The sequence below is a fragment of the Penicillium solitum genome, assembly GCF_028829755.1.
Source record: "Penicillium solitum strain IBT 25940 chromosome Unknown utg000008l_segment0_segment0, whole genome shotgun sequence".
Classification (NCBI taxonomy): domain Eukaryota; kingdom Fungi; phylum Ascomycota; class Eurotiomycetes; order Eurotiales; family Aspergillaceae; genus Penicillium; species Penicillium solitum.
This window is the reverse complement of record NW_027072127.1, coordinates 3,154,191-3,167,387: the sequence shown is the minus strand read 5'-3', so window position 1 is coordinate 3,167,387 and position 13,197 is coordinate 3,154,191. Positions and strand designations below refer to the sequence as shown.

The window sequence follows — 13,197 nt, the reverse complement described above, 5'->3', positions numbered from 1 at the left end:
TGTTGACAACGTCAGCGACGGGCGTATATCCTTCCAACAACAGGATGACATGAACACATCTGAATGTCGACTCGGGGAGACTCTAATGCACAAGATCTTTGGTCCTCCAATTGAGAAGGATCCTGATAGTTGGCCACTCCGTTGGGTCCAAGGTCTACAAACTTTAGGCTCTGTGGCTGTACACGAAGGTCGATTTCTAGCCTGGGCCAACACCCTTCGACACAAATGCGGAACTTTCTCGTTGCGCGACCCCACCCGCCCCACATAACATTGGGGGCTAAAATATAAGTATGAAGCGGTATATGGGCCAGGGGCCAAAACCCAGTTTTAATTGGGTTTTGGCCCCTGGTCCCTATACCGCTTCGTAGGGGCTAAAATATACGGCGAAAACACGCTAATATCTACGCTAAAATGTACGAGCTGCTCTATTAAGTTACGTAGTAACTAACTTCGTGCTACAAGGCAGACTATATCTGAATATCTAGTCATGTATAAATATCGGGACAAGTACAGGATTCCAGAGGTATCATCACAGTCCTCAGCAATCAATTATCATGCTACTCCTATACCTCCTTACTATCGCCGCTGGGCTACTGGTTCCTGCCGGATCTAGAAACATACCAACCCGACGAACCTCAAGTGCAACATCTACTCTCAGAGCAACAGAGTATGGAACTGTATTTGATGCTCCAGTCACAATCGGGAACCAGAGCTTCATGCTCCTCGTGGATACAGGCAGCAGTGACACCTACGTGATGCAACCCGGGTACAAATGCGTCAACAAAACCAGCAACCTTATCCTACCACAAAGTGATTGCCTCTACTCAAACAAGACTTACCACAAGTCCAAAACATATCGCCCTGTCAACAACGAAATGTTCGGTGTGCAATACGGTGCAGGACTCGCGAGCGGCCACATGGCTTACGAACAAGTGTCCATGAACGGTGTAACCGTCAACACACAGAAGATCGCCATCTCAAATGCCTCTAATCCCATGGGCGATGGCGTGAATAGCGGGTTACTCGGTCTAGGATACCCAGCTCTCACGTCCGCACACCCAGCAAACCACACATCCAACAGCACATATTGGCGCGATCGTCTGGTGTACAATCCTTTGCTGTTCACGATGCACGAGCAGGGCCTTATCGATCCATACTTCAGTCTCGCGCTCGCACATACACCGCAGAATCAATCTACCTCGTTTGGAGGGTACTTGACTCTCGGCGGTCTTCCACCCGTCAATCACAGTTCCCACTTCTCCACAGTCCCCGTCGAGATCACGAAGAACATTCCGCTGTGGTACACATCGGGGAAAAGTGTCCGGTCTTACTGGTCAACCACTGTCAATAATATCACTTACGGCTCCTCCTCGAATAACCTGACTACAAACACAACTTCGTTTCAAGCATTCGTCGACTCTGGGAACTATATGTCGTACCTTCCACCCGCAGTCATTGAGCCAATCAACGCGCTCTTTTCGCCTCCGGCAACTTACGATCCTGACCTCCAATTGTATGTTGTCGATTGCTCGGCCAAAGCACCGGAATTCGGTCTGTCGCTCGGTGACCAAACCTTCTACCACGATGGTTCCGATCTGATCTATCAGACTGCTGAGGGGGTTTGCGTGTCTAATCTGGCTTCATCTGAAGAGGTCTCCATGGGTGATATCACGTTGAACATTATTGGCGTTCCATTTTTGAAGAACGTCGTGGCTGTGTTTGACTTTGGGAAGGATGAGATGCGGTTCGCCAAGAAGCTGGGCCCTCGGCATAATGCCTCGGGGAATACCACCTCGACGCCCGTGGCTTCTGGTGCCCCAGTGCGATACAATATCCAGCATCGCGCTGTGAGCGGTTTATTTTTGGCCTTGGCTATTTCACTGATAGTATAAGGCCTGAAAGGATTATAATTCTGTATTTAGATCTGATTATTTGATCTGACTTTGTTCAAGTTTTAACAGTTTGAATGCTTCCTCCAATCCACCATCTGTATCAATAATTCCAGAGCCTACATCTTCTAGTTTGAAATCCATCTCAGGCTCTTCGTTTTGTATATCATCTTCAGGTACCATTGCTTTGACAATAGTCACAGCGGTACGTGCATCCCAAAGTCCATCGCGAGATGTAAATAGAGACCCCTGCATTAAAGAGAGTGCAGTGCGCAAGACACGGCGGTCGCTTGTTTTTAGGCAGATAAAGTATAGCAGCGCAATGATATTTGTCGAAAGTGTGAAGGCTCGATTGGAAGGAGTGTTGTTTTCAAAGGTAGACCCAGATTCAGATTCAGATGATAGAGCTAACAGTGTTGATATTTGGGTAAGAGCGACATCAAATCTGCAAGTCGCTTCTAGAGGGTTCTGAGCGCCATCGAGAGTGCAGGTGATATTTTCCAAGAGAACCGCGTGAAAGATGAGTGTCTGGCTTCGTAGAAGAATGAGTCGTTGGCGTTGAGCGGAAGTAAAAGACTGAAAATCTTCACTTGTGGTCATTTTCTCCGAAAGTTCTTCCAATTTCTGAAGTTGAGCTTCCAACTGCAATCTTTCCCGAATAACAATAGATGGTACTTGGGATTCAGGTAGGTTCTTGTATTCCACGAATTCCATTAGGTGCCATAGTGTCCAATTTTGGAGCACGGTAAGCGAGGTCTCGAGATCGGATAGACCAGAAATCCGCTCTAGAACCGTATGCATCCCCCCCGAGACTTGTTCCGGCGACGCAAGCCTGAGAATAGGTGTTCTCTCAAGTGAAAAAATACTTGCATGAATATCAAGCCGAGAGAAGATCGCCACCAACTGCGCATATGTCTCCTGGCCATCCCCAAGATACAGATAATCTGTTTGCAACCTTTGCAAGAGAATCAGGCCCTGATCTAGATGCCATAGTGCTTGTTGGACATTGCCGATCAAACATTCAAAGGTATAGAATATGAGACTGCAGATGAGGGCAACCTCAGCTGAAGGATCTCGGGTAAGATGTACACGAAGCTGAGAGTGCGATCTGGTAATACGCTGGATATGTTTGACTGAGACTTCGAACCGCGGTGACCTAACAAGCATATAGTCGCGATACAGGGAGGTGAGCGCAACAATAGAATTGCGGATAACGGATTGGTCTTCACATCTCTGCAGGATGAGGTTCGTCCATAGCGTAGTATCTGAGAGTCTAGATAAGGAGCCGGCTGCTTCGCAACAGTAGTAATGAAGTAGTTCACGGTCTGCGCGACTGCCGGGTACTTTGAATGGGATATTGTACATCTTGATTTCGGGTTGGGAGGTGGGAGCTTGGGGATATCCGGGGCAGCTTCGTCCGGCGGAAGTGCACTGGCCACATCTGGGACGTCGCTCGTCGCATTTTATTCGGTGGTTTCTGGCTCAGTTAGAAGCAGTGTACTGAGCATTAGCCAATATACTCACTTGCAGGTGGCACACCCTGTTCGAACCTTGGGTGTGCTACGACGCGCTTTGGTGGAAATCATGAGATAGATCGAGGGATGAGAAGCAAAGGTGGAAGGATTGGGTCAAAATCTAAAAATAACCAGAAGATCAAGGCTGAAGCTGCTGAGTGGGGGCGGAAATCAGCCACCCATATAAAAGGGCAAACCACGCAAAAGGCACATAAGTAGATGATGGTACTTTTTAAATGAAATGATATTATAACCTTTTATTTTGGGTATACCACTTATATTCTAATGTCATTATAATACCCTGATGGGATTTCAAGGGTATGGTCATGAGCGCCTCTATGATTATATATCTTATGTGTGGTGGATGTGTCGTGGGATGCACAATCGACAAGACGAGTGCTTCCCAAGCTAGCCTCGTCGAAGTTCCATGCATCCTTATGAGCGATCCTCATGCACGAAATACTCAGTCCTGACGGCAATCCCGGGCCCGGTAACCGGTGCGGTATCCTTCACCAATCCATCCTCGGAGTCATTGAACGAAATGTCATCTGCACCGCGGTCGACTTGACTTCGTGAGACGGAGACGGTGGTGTGTTGCTTACTGGCCTGGGCGCCGGTATGCACGCCAGAGTGCGAGAGCTCGTAGCCGCGGCGGCCGCTATAGGTTCCCGTGCGAGAGTGCGAGCCGAATACCAGGGTGCGGAGAACGGGGAGACAAGAAGCGATGATGGCGATGGCGGTCTCGACCATGGAGACGGTGCAGGTGATCATTTGTTCGTTGCGGTGGGAGTAGATTGCCCGGATAACTGGGTAGAACGTGGTTTAGTTGTAGGAAGGAGATGAGACGGACAGAGGAGGGGAGACATACTGCTAGTGATGACTACAAGACCACCCAGGAGGAAGACAGAGATGACACCCCACTTTTGCTTCTTGGGCATCTTGAGTCGTGCAACTTGCGCAATGGGGAGGCAAATGACTGTTTGAATTGGGTTAGACGGAGAAATTGAGACGAATTGAGCTCGGAACCTTACTGAAGACATCACTGAAGATGTTGACTGCAAAGGTTAGTTGATAGTCCAAGTAAAGCAAGAAAAACGGCCTTACAGAGAATAGTGAGCCAGTAATTGACTGTGGAGGGTCCTTGGGGGCATGCCACTAAAAGAGCGTCAGTCCCTGCGTCTGTGGTAGTTGATATAGAAGCATCCTCTCACACTCAGGGTTTGTGAGCCCATCCCACTGCCGCCGGGGTGGGTAGCACTTGAAGACAATATCGAAAAACAGCACTAGCCAGGTCGCAGCCAGGAAACCAAGTGTGAAGTTATACACCATCTGGTACCGGGTGCGATCTGCAAGGCGCTTGTAGAAGATCACCATGCTAGCCTTGATCAGCCATAGCGCAGTGACATATAATGTGGAGCCCGGGATGATCATCTAGGAGATAAACTAGGCATTAATAACAATGTAACTGTGTATACTTCCTAACGCAGGCTGTTTTACCTTCATCAGTTTAATCTTCTGCTGCATGGTTGTATTCCCCATTTCAGACATGCCTGTGCCCGCTACCGTCAGTGGACTCCTCTAAAACTTTGCTCTAACAGTTCAATACTCGAACCACCTACCCAGGTTGAACATATAATGTTGAATTGCCAGATCGCCGATTAGACACAAAGCAGCCATAATAACGAACAGGTCGTCCAGGTAAAGCCGCTTCAGAAGCCGCACGCGGACCACAAGGCGACAGACCAGGAATATACATGCCGCCACTGTGCAGACATACCAGGCCACCTACACAACGGAAACCCATTTAGCAAGGTAGTGGAAAATTGGAAGGAAAGATATCATACCACTTGCCCCAGATCTGGGCGCGCCATCTTGACTTGCTTTCTGTCTCAGTCACGAAGCGCAGAGAGAGGGAAAAGGCAAGACTCGGAGCATGAAAATAATGAGCCAACTGTCTATTATTATAAATTATCTACAGGACATTTCCTAGAGTCATTCTCCAAAAGAGATAGTGCAGTGAAACACTTTTCCCAAGGCCCACTACCTTGGGAAGGCCCTAGAACAGATTATCGAACAGGTTAAACTTAGATTGAAGGACTGTGACTCGTTGTGTCATCCACTTCGTATAGGATGGATGGTATCTTTCTTGGTAAGATTACATCTGTGCTTTGAATATGGGGCAAACGTCGATAATTACTGTATTAGACGAATTTTACATCGTCCCCAACTGATTCCAAGGCTGTGGCCCCACTAAGTGACCCATGGATCGGTGTTACAGCCAGAGGAACTTTGTGGACGCTAGATCTATTCCGAACCTTGGGAATATTCCAATGTTCCGAGATTGCACAGATTTCCAGAATTGGGCGGTTCGGATAGATTCCAAGTTTACCACATTTAGGTAGCTGTTATCGTACTGTGTAATCTCGAGCGGAAGTTCGTGCGTTTAGAGATTCCTCATTCGGCAGTTATATGGTTTAATTTATTCGAAGCCGGTGCTCCGCAACTAGCAACATTAAGCGATAAACATTAGTAAATAATCGATAAGACCACGACTCAGGTGCGAAAATATTTATTCCTCCAAATTCGCAGTGGGGCAAGGAGAGAACGTGGGAGTCGCGATCCAGATCATTTTTAGTAGTGCCACTTCTGCGCTCTGTCGGAACTTTAAAAGAAAAGCCAGGTGTTCCGGGAGAAGGATTTGATTTGCCGCTCAGCTCACGCCACTGTGGGGGCCGATGTGGTTACAATGCTGTTTGCAGGATTTTAGCCTTAGGGGGCGTTATCGAGCCGTGGTAGTACCTGCATTAGGCTCATTCTGTGATGGTCCACGATTCGATTGAAATTATATAATTCTAGATCTATTTTTTTTAATACAGAACAAGGCAAGACCGCAATGATTTTTCAGACACTCTAGGCCAGCAACACAGGGTTGAGCACCACTGGGTAGTTAGGATAGTTGGGCTTGTAGACCTTCTGGCAGCGACCGTTGTACACGCCAGTCGTGCTCGTCACAATCTCCTCCTCATGCCCAGGCACACCCAAGCGCGCCAAGGGACCATTAACAGGCTGGGCCTTCTCCCAGCCAGGGCCAGCGGTGGGGTTCTTAACGAACGCGACAAAACGGGCGTTTAGGTAGTCCGCCAGCTTTTGCTCCGCATCGGTCACGCCGTCTAAAAGCGAGAAGCACTCATTGCCGCCGTGGAAAAAGGGCACCTCGCTGCCGTGTGAGGGCCCAAGATTGGGGATCGGCAGCACGTTCGAGTAGTCGCCGAACCAGCGGTAGATCCAGGTGGGTTGCTTGGCAGCGCGTAGGTCCAGCAGGGCGTCGGTCGCGCAGAGGAAGCGCGCATCGCCGTAAGAGGCACCGCTCATCAGGGAGACAGAGGCGTAGTCGGCTTCGTCGTAGGCGGCCAGGAGCTGGTCCGCGGGCACGAAGGCAATATCGGCATCAAAAGTGCGGATCCAGGACGAGAAGTTAGTGTTCTCGCTGCCGTAGACGTAGCCGAAGATCTCGCCCTCCTGGTCGGAGTTGCCGACGATCAGCGGCACCGATGTTGCGTAGTCACCCTTGATGAAGCGGTCGGTGTAGTTGGAGAAGCGGGTGATCTCGTCGATCACCGGTGAGAACCAGGTGTTCGAGGTCGAGTTGAAGTAGGTCGTCTGGAAGGCGTAAGTATCTGCTGCGCGCAGGCAGTCCAGAGTGTAGTTTTCAGCCGTGCAGGCCAGAGTCACGCCGGCATCCAGCATGTCCTGAACCACCTGCTTGAGTGCGACACCGGCGGGTGCAATGGCCGGACCAGATTGGGCGTTGGCAGACATCTCAATCGCGCCGGCCAGGAAGGTATCAGGGTGATTCCAGAGATAGTGATCAACGTGGACTCCACCGGATGAATGACCACCCAGCACAATGCGAGACTTATCACCACCGAAGGCTAGCGACTAGGTTATTAAAAGGCCAAAAGGTGGTTTAAGAGAAAGGGGAACCTACCCTCAATGTTCTTGTGAATCCACTCCATGGCCAACTCCACGTCCAGGACTCCAAAGTTCTGGGACTCTCCCCTGCAGCTCAGGGGCATTGGGCGAGGCATAGATGCTCTCGCGGTAATTAAAGTTGACGTAGATAACATCATTACGGGCAAAGTTAAAACCTTGCCATTGGGCGTTGCTGCTCCCGCCGGTGACCATGGCACCGCCGTAAATATAGACGAATACAGGCAGATTGGCACCCTTGCCCGGGGTCCAAATGTTGAGGCTGAGGCAATCCTCGCTCTGGTCAGTGATGGCAGTGCCAGACATCACCTGGGCACAGGATGGTCCATAGGCAGTGGCCTCCAACTGACCATTGGGGAACGAGCTGATGGGATTAGGAGCCTTCCAGCGGTTCTCACCAGCAGTGGTCTCGGCAAAGGGGATGCCCAAAAAGACAGAGGTGTCATTCTGGAAAAAGCCCTTGACGATACCCTGCTCGACGCTGACGCTGGGGGAAGTAGACTGAGATCGACATACATGGGCCTCTGCAGCCACCAAAGCCATAGCCGTGGCCGTGGCCGTCAGGCTCAAGGTGCGGAAGAAACCCATGATCGCGAAGAAGGCCGGAGGGTGAAAAGGATGATCGTTGATGGTAACGGTGGGAAACGCGCACTTAAGCAGCGGGCAATGCGGTAGCGTACGTCCGTGGAACCATGCCGAGATTGTTCTTGACCTAAACGGGGATCAATCTGTCTTGGATGATACGTCCAATCATGTCGAACTCTGTGGAGACCAACCACGTGCCAACCATGTGGCGCACTGAATGGGCTATTGATTTCTTGTGTTAGCTCGATCCACAATAGCGAGTATTATAGTGATTAATATATCTTGGAAGGAACCTTGGAAGCCAATAATCCACGTGCAGGAGAGTTTGAATCCTTCCAGAAGTCGCATTAAGCTTATATAATTTGACCGCTAGAAGCGACTCGGAGCGTGTCTGAGAACCAGGACCGTGAGGGTCTCACTCGCAATGTTCAAAGTAGGATCTAAAACGGGTCATCAATATTAGGAATGCAATTAGAACGGGTAGTGAGTGCAGGCAACAGCAGGAAGAGATAACGTACTTCACTACCGAGTGGGTCCGCCGCAAAACACATGGTAGTAAACGCGATAAATTATAACTTAAAAATCTCAACAATGGTACGTAGTCTATATGGGGTTGCTTATGGTTCAATGCTTTTTAGGTGATATCTAGCTTCTTTAGGGAATTTGGAAAAAAAAAGTTATGACTTTGTAACTGCGATATATATACAGTGAGACTGCGCAAAAGTGTTTAACACCCCTTGAAGTCTCTACCGCTTACCAAACGCCCACAAAGTTATGCCATCAGGCGCCTAAAATATCCAAAGCACCGGTTCGAAATCAGCCCTATAATTTGAGGCTAGTTTCTCTTCAGCAGGGTAAATTTCGGCGTGATAAGCACTCGGTCCAATGCACGGCCCAACAAGCCAAAAGGGGTTAATGGCGAACGTGAAAGGCCGAGGAGGCCATAATAATGGCGCCACATGGCGAATGTCGGGCGGACAATTTAAGCGGCGGAACCTTTTTTTGTAATAATCATACGGTGGGGGGCCAAAGTCGAGGATTTTGCGTACAACTGTATTTCTGCCTTTAACAAGTAACTTTTAATTCCATGATAATGTAGCTTTTCGATTTTTTTTAAAATTGATATATTATGTAAGGTTAAAAGTCCTTTTATCAGTAGCTATTGAGGGCAAAGAAATCAGAGTGGTTGTTCATATATAAATTTGGAAAATATCGCATTTACTATGAGTTTTACGGTGGATCACTCGGCAGTGAATTAATATTACGTTAAGATGTCGAATACCGTGAGGCAATTATAGAACACCGGAAAATCATAGGACGGCCAATTGGTGCATACGGAAATTAGTCAGATTGTCAAGTAAACTTCTCGTTCGTGTCATTTTAGTTAGTCTTACATATCATTGGTCTATAACATACATTGTTGTCTACCGAGATTTCCGTCACAAATATTATAGAGTAAAGACACCTTTTGAAGACAGGAATGATGTTGATGACCGGCCAAATGCAACGGTGAAAGAATGCCCCGAAACAAAGGAACAGCCTGAAAGGGGTTACAAACCGTAGGCTTGCGCGAGGCTGATTTTACAAGTTGACGCTGCAAGAAACACCAATTGACATGTTGTGTTGTCTTTCCTCGCGTGTTTCCCTTGCTGTCCTTGTGTTTTGGGGTTTGGTTTACTAAGTTTATCCTGGTATACCACCCCCATTCCGCTGTTACCCTGCTTTAGTGTCACCTGCTCGTCAATACTTTTTGGACTTGCTTCGGTCTTGCCATTCGTTCTTTTCTCGTTTCCCTATATTGCGTTTTCCCAATGCCTGCCCTGTCACATATCAATATGTGCTTTCCCAGACATTTTATTATCGTAGATCATAGTTTATATATTCTCAAAGGCTTGTCTGGTTTCAGTATATATATCACCAACCCTACCGGACAGTAAACTGGAAGACTCTTCAATCCCTAGCCTCGTCTACAAGTATTATAACGACCTACCTAGCTTATACAACTTTATTATGCTTAATACATATGCCGCCCGTATGGAATCCCGCTATTCACATACCGTGCTATGCTCCTGGTGCTCATGACCTACACTATCGCCTCTATATAGAATAAATCCCGCCTGCCAGCAAACCCATCGTTGTTTGCTTGCTATTAATGAGGTACTGATGTCCCTTTCTGCTATACAATCTCTGCTATTTTCCACAAATTTGCCCTAGCCTACACAACGTACGCTCTGCTCGAATTACACCCGACCCTGGCAGTCTTCCCGGTATAAAACATATTATCGCTATTGCTAATGGAAAGGGAATCATCACCGGCCCGATACAGGGCCGGAAAGGCTCTCTTGTACGCAGTTTGGTGATAGCTCGTAAGACGACTTTTCTACTCCCAATATATTTCGCCCGCCTAGGGTACACACGGGCAAAGAATCCTTAAATTATAGCCACCCCATGATGCTTTGCACTGGAGCATTAATATTTTGTGTAATAAATATGACCGGATATAGTTTCTTCCTAATAAGAGGAAGAGACTTCAACCGTAGCGAAAGCATTTGTGTAGTTCTTACGATATATGACACATAAGTCTACACCATATGGATGATGACAATCCTTCGCTTCTTGCTCTGAGTAGAGTTATCGGTCACAGCAGGCGACCTAAACGATCCTGGAGTCTATGCTCTTCCTGGCATAGACCGCTCGGTCGAGCGGCCATCCCTAAGTTCTCCCCGAAAAATCGGTCAATGGTACTCCACACTCTCTGTCAGAATTACCTTTCTGTCTTGGAGGATCTCACCTTGACTAAACACTATGCTATCGCAATATACCACCCCCCGGAACTCATAGGGGACTCATTGTGAAGTTGCGTTTAGGCGACCACCTGTCCTTAATCAGCCACCGTGCGCTGCGAGGTCATTTTATTATCGTCCTCTAGGACCTATGCCCGCTACTTTACATGCTACTGAGTGTGGAACTGAGGTTGGACAACATCCTTGAAGCTTTCAGGGTAGGGAATCGTCCGCTACTAAACGCGGGCCTAAGGCTATATTTACTTATTCGGAAACACGCTTCTATCGGCTTGACAATATCTCGTTCGATGTAATTGTCTATATCATGGATTAATAATTAATCAGCTGATGACGGGTAACTAGATCATCCACGTCGAGCTACGGGTTAATATTGTGCGACTTGACAAGCTAGACCACTGAACGTGAAGGGCATACAGTCGACCTGGCACACAGTAATTACCAGAATGATCTCCAGGCAGCATAAGACGAAGAAAGTCCGACGCCGAGAAGTACAGATGCTGAAAGTGACGTTATGGTTCGTCCTCGGTAGGGACGTGATGAAGTTCATCGCTGCACTCAGATCCGCCATGTTGTTGGTCATCAACTCTGTCACCTTGTCCAGGAACGAGTTCAAGAATTCATCAGGTGCCTCGTCAACTGCTATGCGCATGCTAGGCACCTTACTGGATATGGTCACCAGCAGATCGTGCCCATCTGAATAATGCGACATAGAAAGTTCCGACGCGGTATACAGACGCTCCATTGCCGGCCAGCTGATTCCAGCAATTTCCTATACAACCCGTGCTCAGGTTGCATCGATGGGTCATTGGTTGGATATTTGTTATTTTACCGCTGCCTTCCCCACCCTATTTCCAAAGGGGATCAGATGCCATTTAGACGAACGTGCAATCCCGGTATTGCCGAGTTGTGTTGGTAAGCGGTATTAAGTACCATAGCAGAAGGTGAACGGACTCTGCGCAGTATTTTCCGTTCCCGTCCGCTAACAATTGTAGGTTCGTTTACCATGAGACTTTCATGTATTTGGTATTCAACACCTCGAGGTCGTTATTGGGTGATATGTTCCTGGTTGAACGGCGATATTTCCTGCCGCCCATGACGTCGCCTCCCTAACTGTGGAGCATTACCGCTGCACAAAAGGTTGATGAGTCTATCGTTCGGCGCCTTTAACAACATATTGTAACTGCTGTCATGCATGTTGCTGGATCCTTCTCACTCACCAAAGCTGAGGATGCGCTCTGATATTCGAGGATTAATCATTCGGGATGGGGATGGAATACTCGCTGTTTCAAATCACCATTAACCCCTCCGACATGTGTATAGGAAAACCCCTAGATAAGTTCGGCTGGAAGGGTTGGAGAATGGCGAATGAGAACAACGAGAGAGTGAGAGAGAGAGAGAGAGAGAGAGAGAGAGAGAGAGAGTGAGAGAGAGAGAGTATCTTGTAGGGGCTCGATCAGACTGGTCGGAAAGGAAGGAAATTTGATTTCGGTTGTAGAGAGTCAGTTTTGGTGTCGTTTTGGTCGCCAGTGGAAACGGAGGGAACAAGCGTCGAAGTAGGGAAGAACCCTAGGCATCGCGACACCTGGGCACCTGGGCAGGGCTGGATGATGACTAATAGTGTGGGTGCACTTAGGCAGAGTATGTTGTAGTGGTAGTACAGGGGGTCAAGGTGGAGGCTCGCTCCTCGATGTTAAAGGAAAGGCGGCCGTTTCTGGCTTCCATTTTCACCGGTGCCCTTACTCTATTTGTAAATTGCGCACCTTCAAGGTTGGCTAGCGCTTCAATAATGAGCAATCAGGCAGGATGATGAGTGGCGTTATTGTCGCCTAAACATGCCCTTAGAGTGGGCATATCTCCGAAGCACACATGGGTACCTTGCATAAACCGGGAAATAAAAGTGAAAATATAACGTGGAAGTCTTGGGGGCCGTGGGCTAGAACGTGTCCAACGCACTTTGTACCTTGTACAGGGTTGCATTTCAAGACAAGTTTAGGTAAAAAAACCAAAAGGAACTAGAGGCGATCAATCCGAAATGAAGTGAGACACCAATCTTAAAGTGCCGTAAGTGCTGTGATTGCTGTGATTGTAAACAAATAGAAAATGGTGATCCGGCTTCTTTCCGGATCGACACCTATGATTGGCGGTACCTGGAAGGGGTCCGTCCCACTCTATTGGCCCCCCTCGAGGGCTTAGCGTAGGCTTATTAAGTTTTAGTCTCCGGTGTAGAACTCCTTGATTTGGATGACTCCAAGACCTCAAACCATATCCCTCTACTCTGTCACACTCACTTGTATACTCTAACTCTTCGAGTCATTGATACAAACACTTGTCAAACGAATAGTTTTTCCTTCCACTCTCCTACCTTCCTATGTCAATATGTTATCCAACTCTCGGATTTAGCCGACATACAATGGC

General features: G+C 48.1%; 6 protein-coding genes across 6 annotated transcripts; 1 reads left to right on the top strand and 5 right to left on the bottom strand.

Annotated features, from left to right (window-relative positions):
• Positions 1 to 554: 554 nt before the first annotated feature.
• On the top strand, positions 555 to 1,892 carry N7455_010500 (pepsin-like aspartic protease; the record flags this gene model as incomplete). Its single annotated transcript, XM_040954821.2, has 1 exon — positions 555 to 1,892. The coding sequence occupies one exon, from the start codon at positions 555 to 557 to the stop codon at positions 1,890 to 1,892; it is 1,338 nt and encodes a 445-aa protein (XP_040814558.2).
• Positions 1,893 to 1,928: 36 nt separating this feature from the next.
• Positions 1,929 to 3,475, bottom strand: N7455_010499 (Zn(II)2Cys6 transcription factor; the record flags this gene model as incomplete). The annotated part of the gene is made up of 2 exons (XM_040954928.2): positions 1,929 to 3,366; positions 3,414 to 3,475. 2 exons carry the CDS (start codon positions 3,473 to 3,475, stop codon positions 1,929 to 1,931), a joined length of 1,500 nt encoding a protein of 499 aa, XP_040814693.2.
• A 165-nt stretch (positions 3,476 to 3,640) lies between these two features.
• Positions 3,641 to 4,927, bottom strand: N7455_010498 (uncharacterized protein; the record flags this gene model as incomplete). The annotated part of the gene is made up of 4 exons (XM_065606471.1): positions 3,641 to 4,209; positions 4,272 to 4,379; positions 4,615 to 4,834; positions 4,901 to 4,927. 4 exons carry the CDS (start codon positions 4,925 to 4,927, stop codon positions 3,839 to 3,841), a joined length of 726 nt encoding a protein of 241 aa, XP_065460434.1. The 3' UTR covers positions 3,641 to 3,838.
• Positions 4,928 to 5,002: 75 nt separating this feature from the next.
• Positions 5,003 to 5,274, bottom strand: N7455_010497 (uncharacterized protein; the record flags this gene model as incomplete). The annotated part of the gene is made up of 2 exons (XM_065606470.1): positions 5,003 to 5,188; positions 5,248 to 5,274. 2 exons carry the CDS (start codon positions 5,272 to 5,274, stop codon positions 5,003 to 5,005), a joined length of 213 nt encoding a protein of 70 aa, XP_065460433.1.
• Positions 5,275 to 6,313: 1,039 nt separating this feature from the next.
• On the bottom strand, positions 6,314 to 7,981 carry N7455_010496 (uncharacterized protein; the record flags this gene model as incomplete). Its single annotated transcript, XM_065606469.1, has 3 exons — positions 6,314 to 7,335; positions 7,392 to 7,401; positions 7,457 to 7,981. 3 exons carry the CDS (start codon positions 7,979 to 7,981, stop codon positions 6,314 to 6,316), a joined length of 1,557 nt encoding a protein of 518 aa, XP_065460432.1.
• Positions 7,982 to 11,146: 3,165 nt separating this feature from the next.
• N7455_010495 (uncharacterized protein) lies at positions 11,147 to 11,524 on the bottom strand (the record flags this gene model as incomplete). Its single annotated transcript, XM_065606468.1, has 1 exon — positions 11,147 to 11,524. One exon carries the CDS (start codon positions 11,522 to 11,524, stop codon positions 11,147 to 11,149), a length of 378 nt encoding a protein of 125 aa, XP_065460431.1.
• Between the last annotated feature and the right edge of the window lie 1,673 nt (positions 11,525 to 13,197).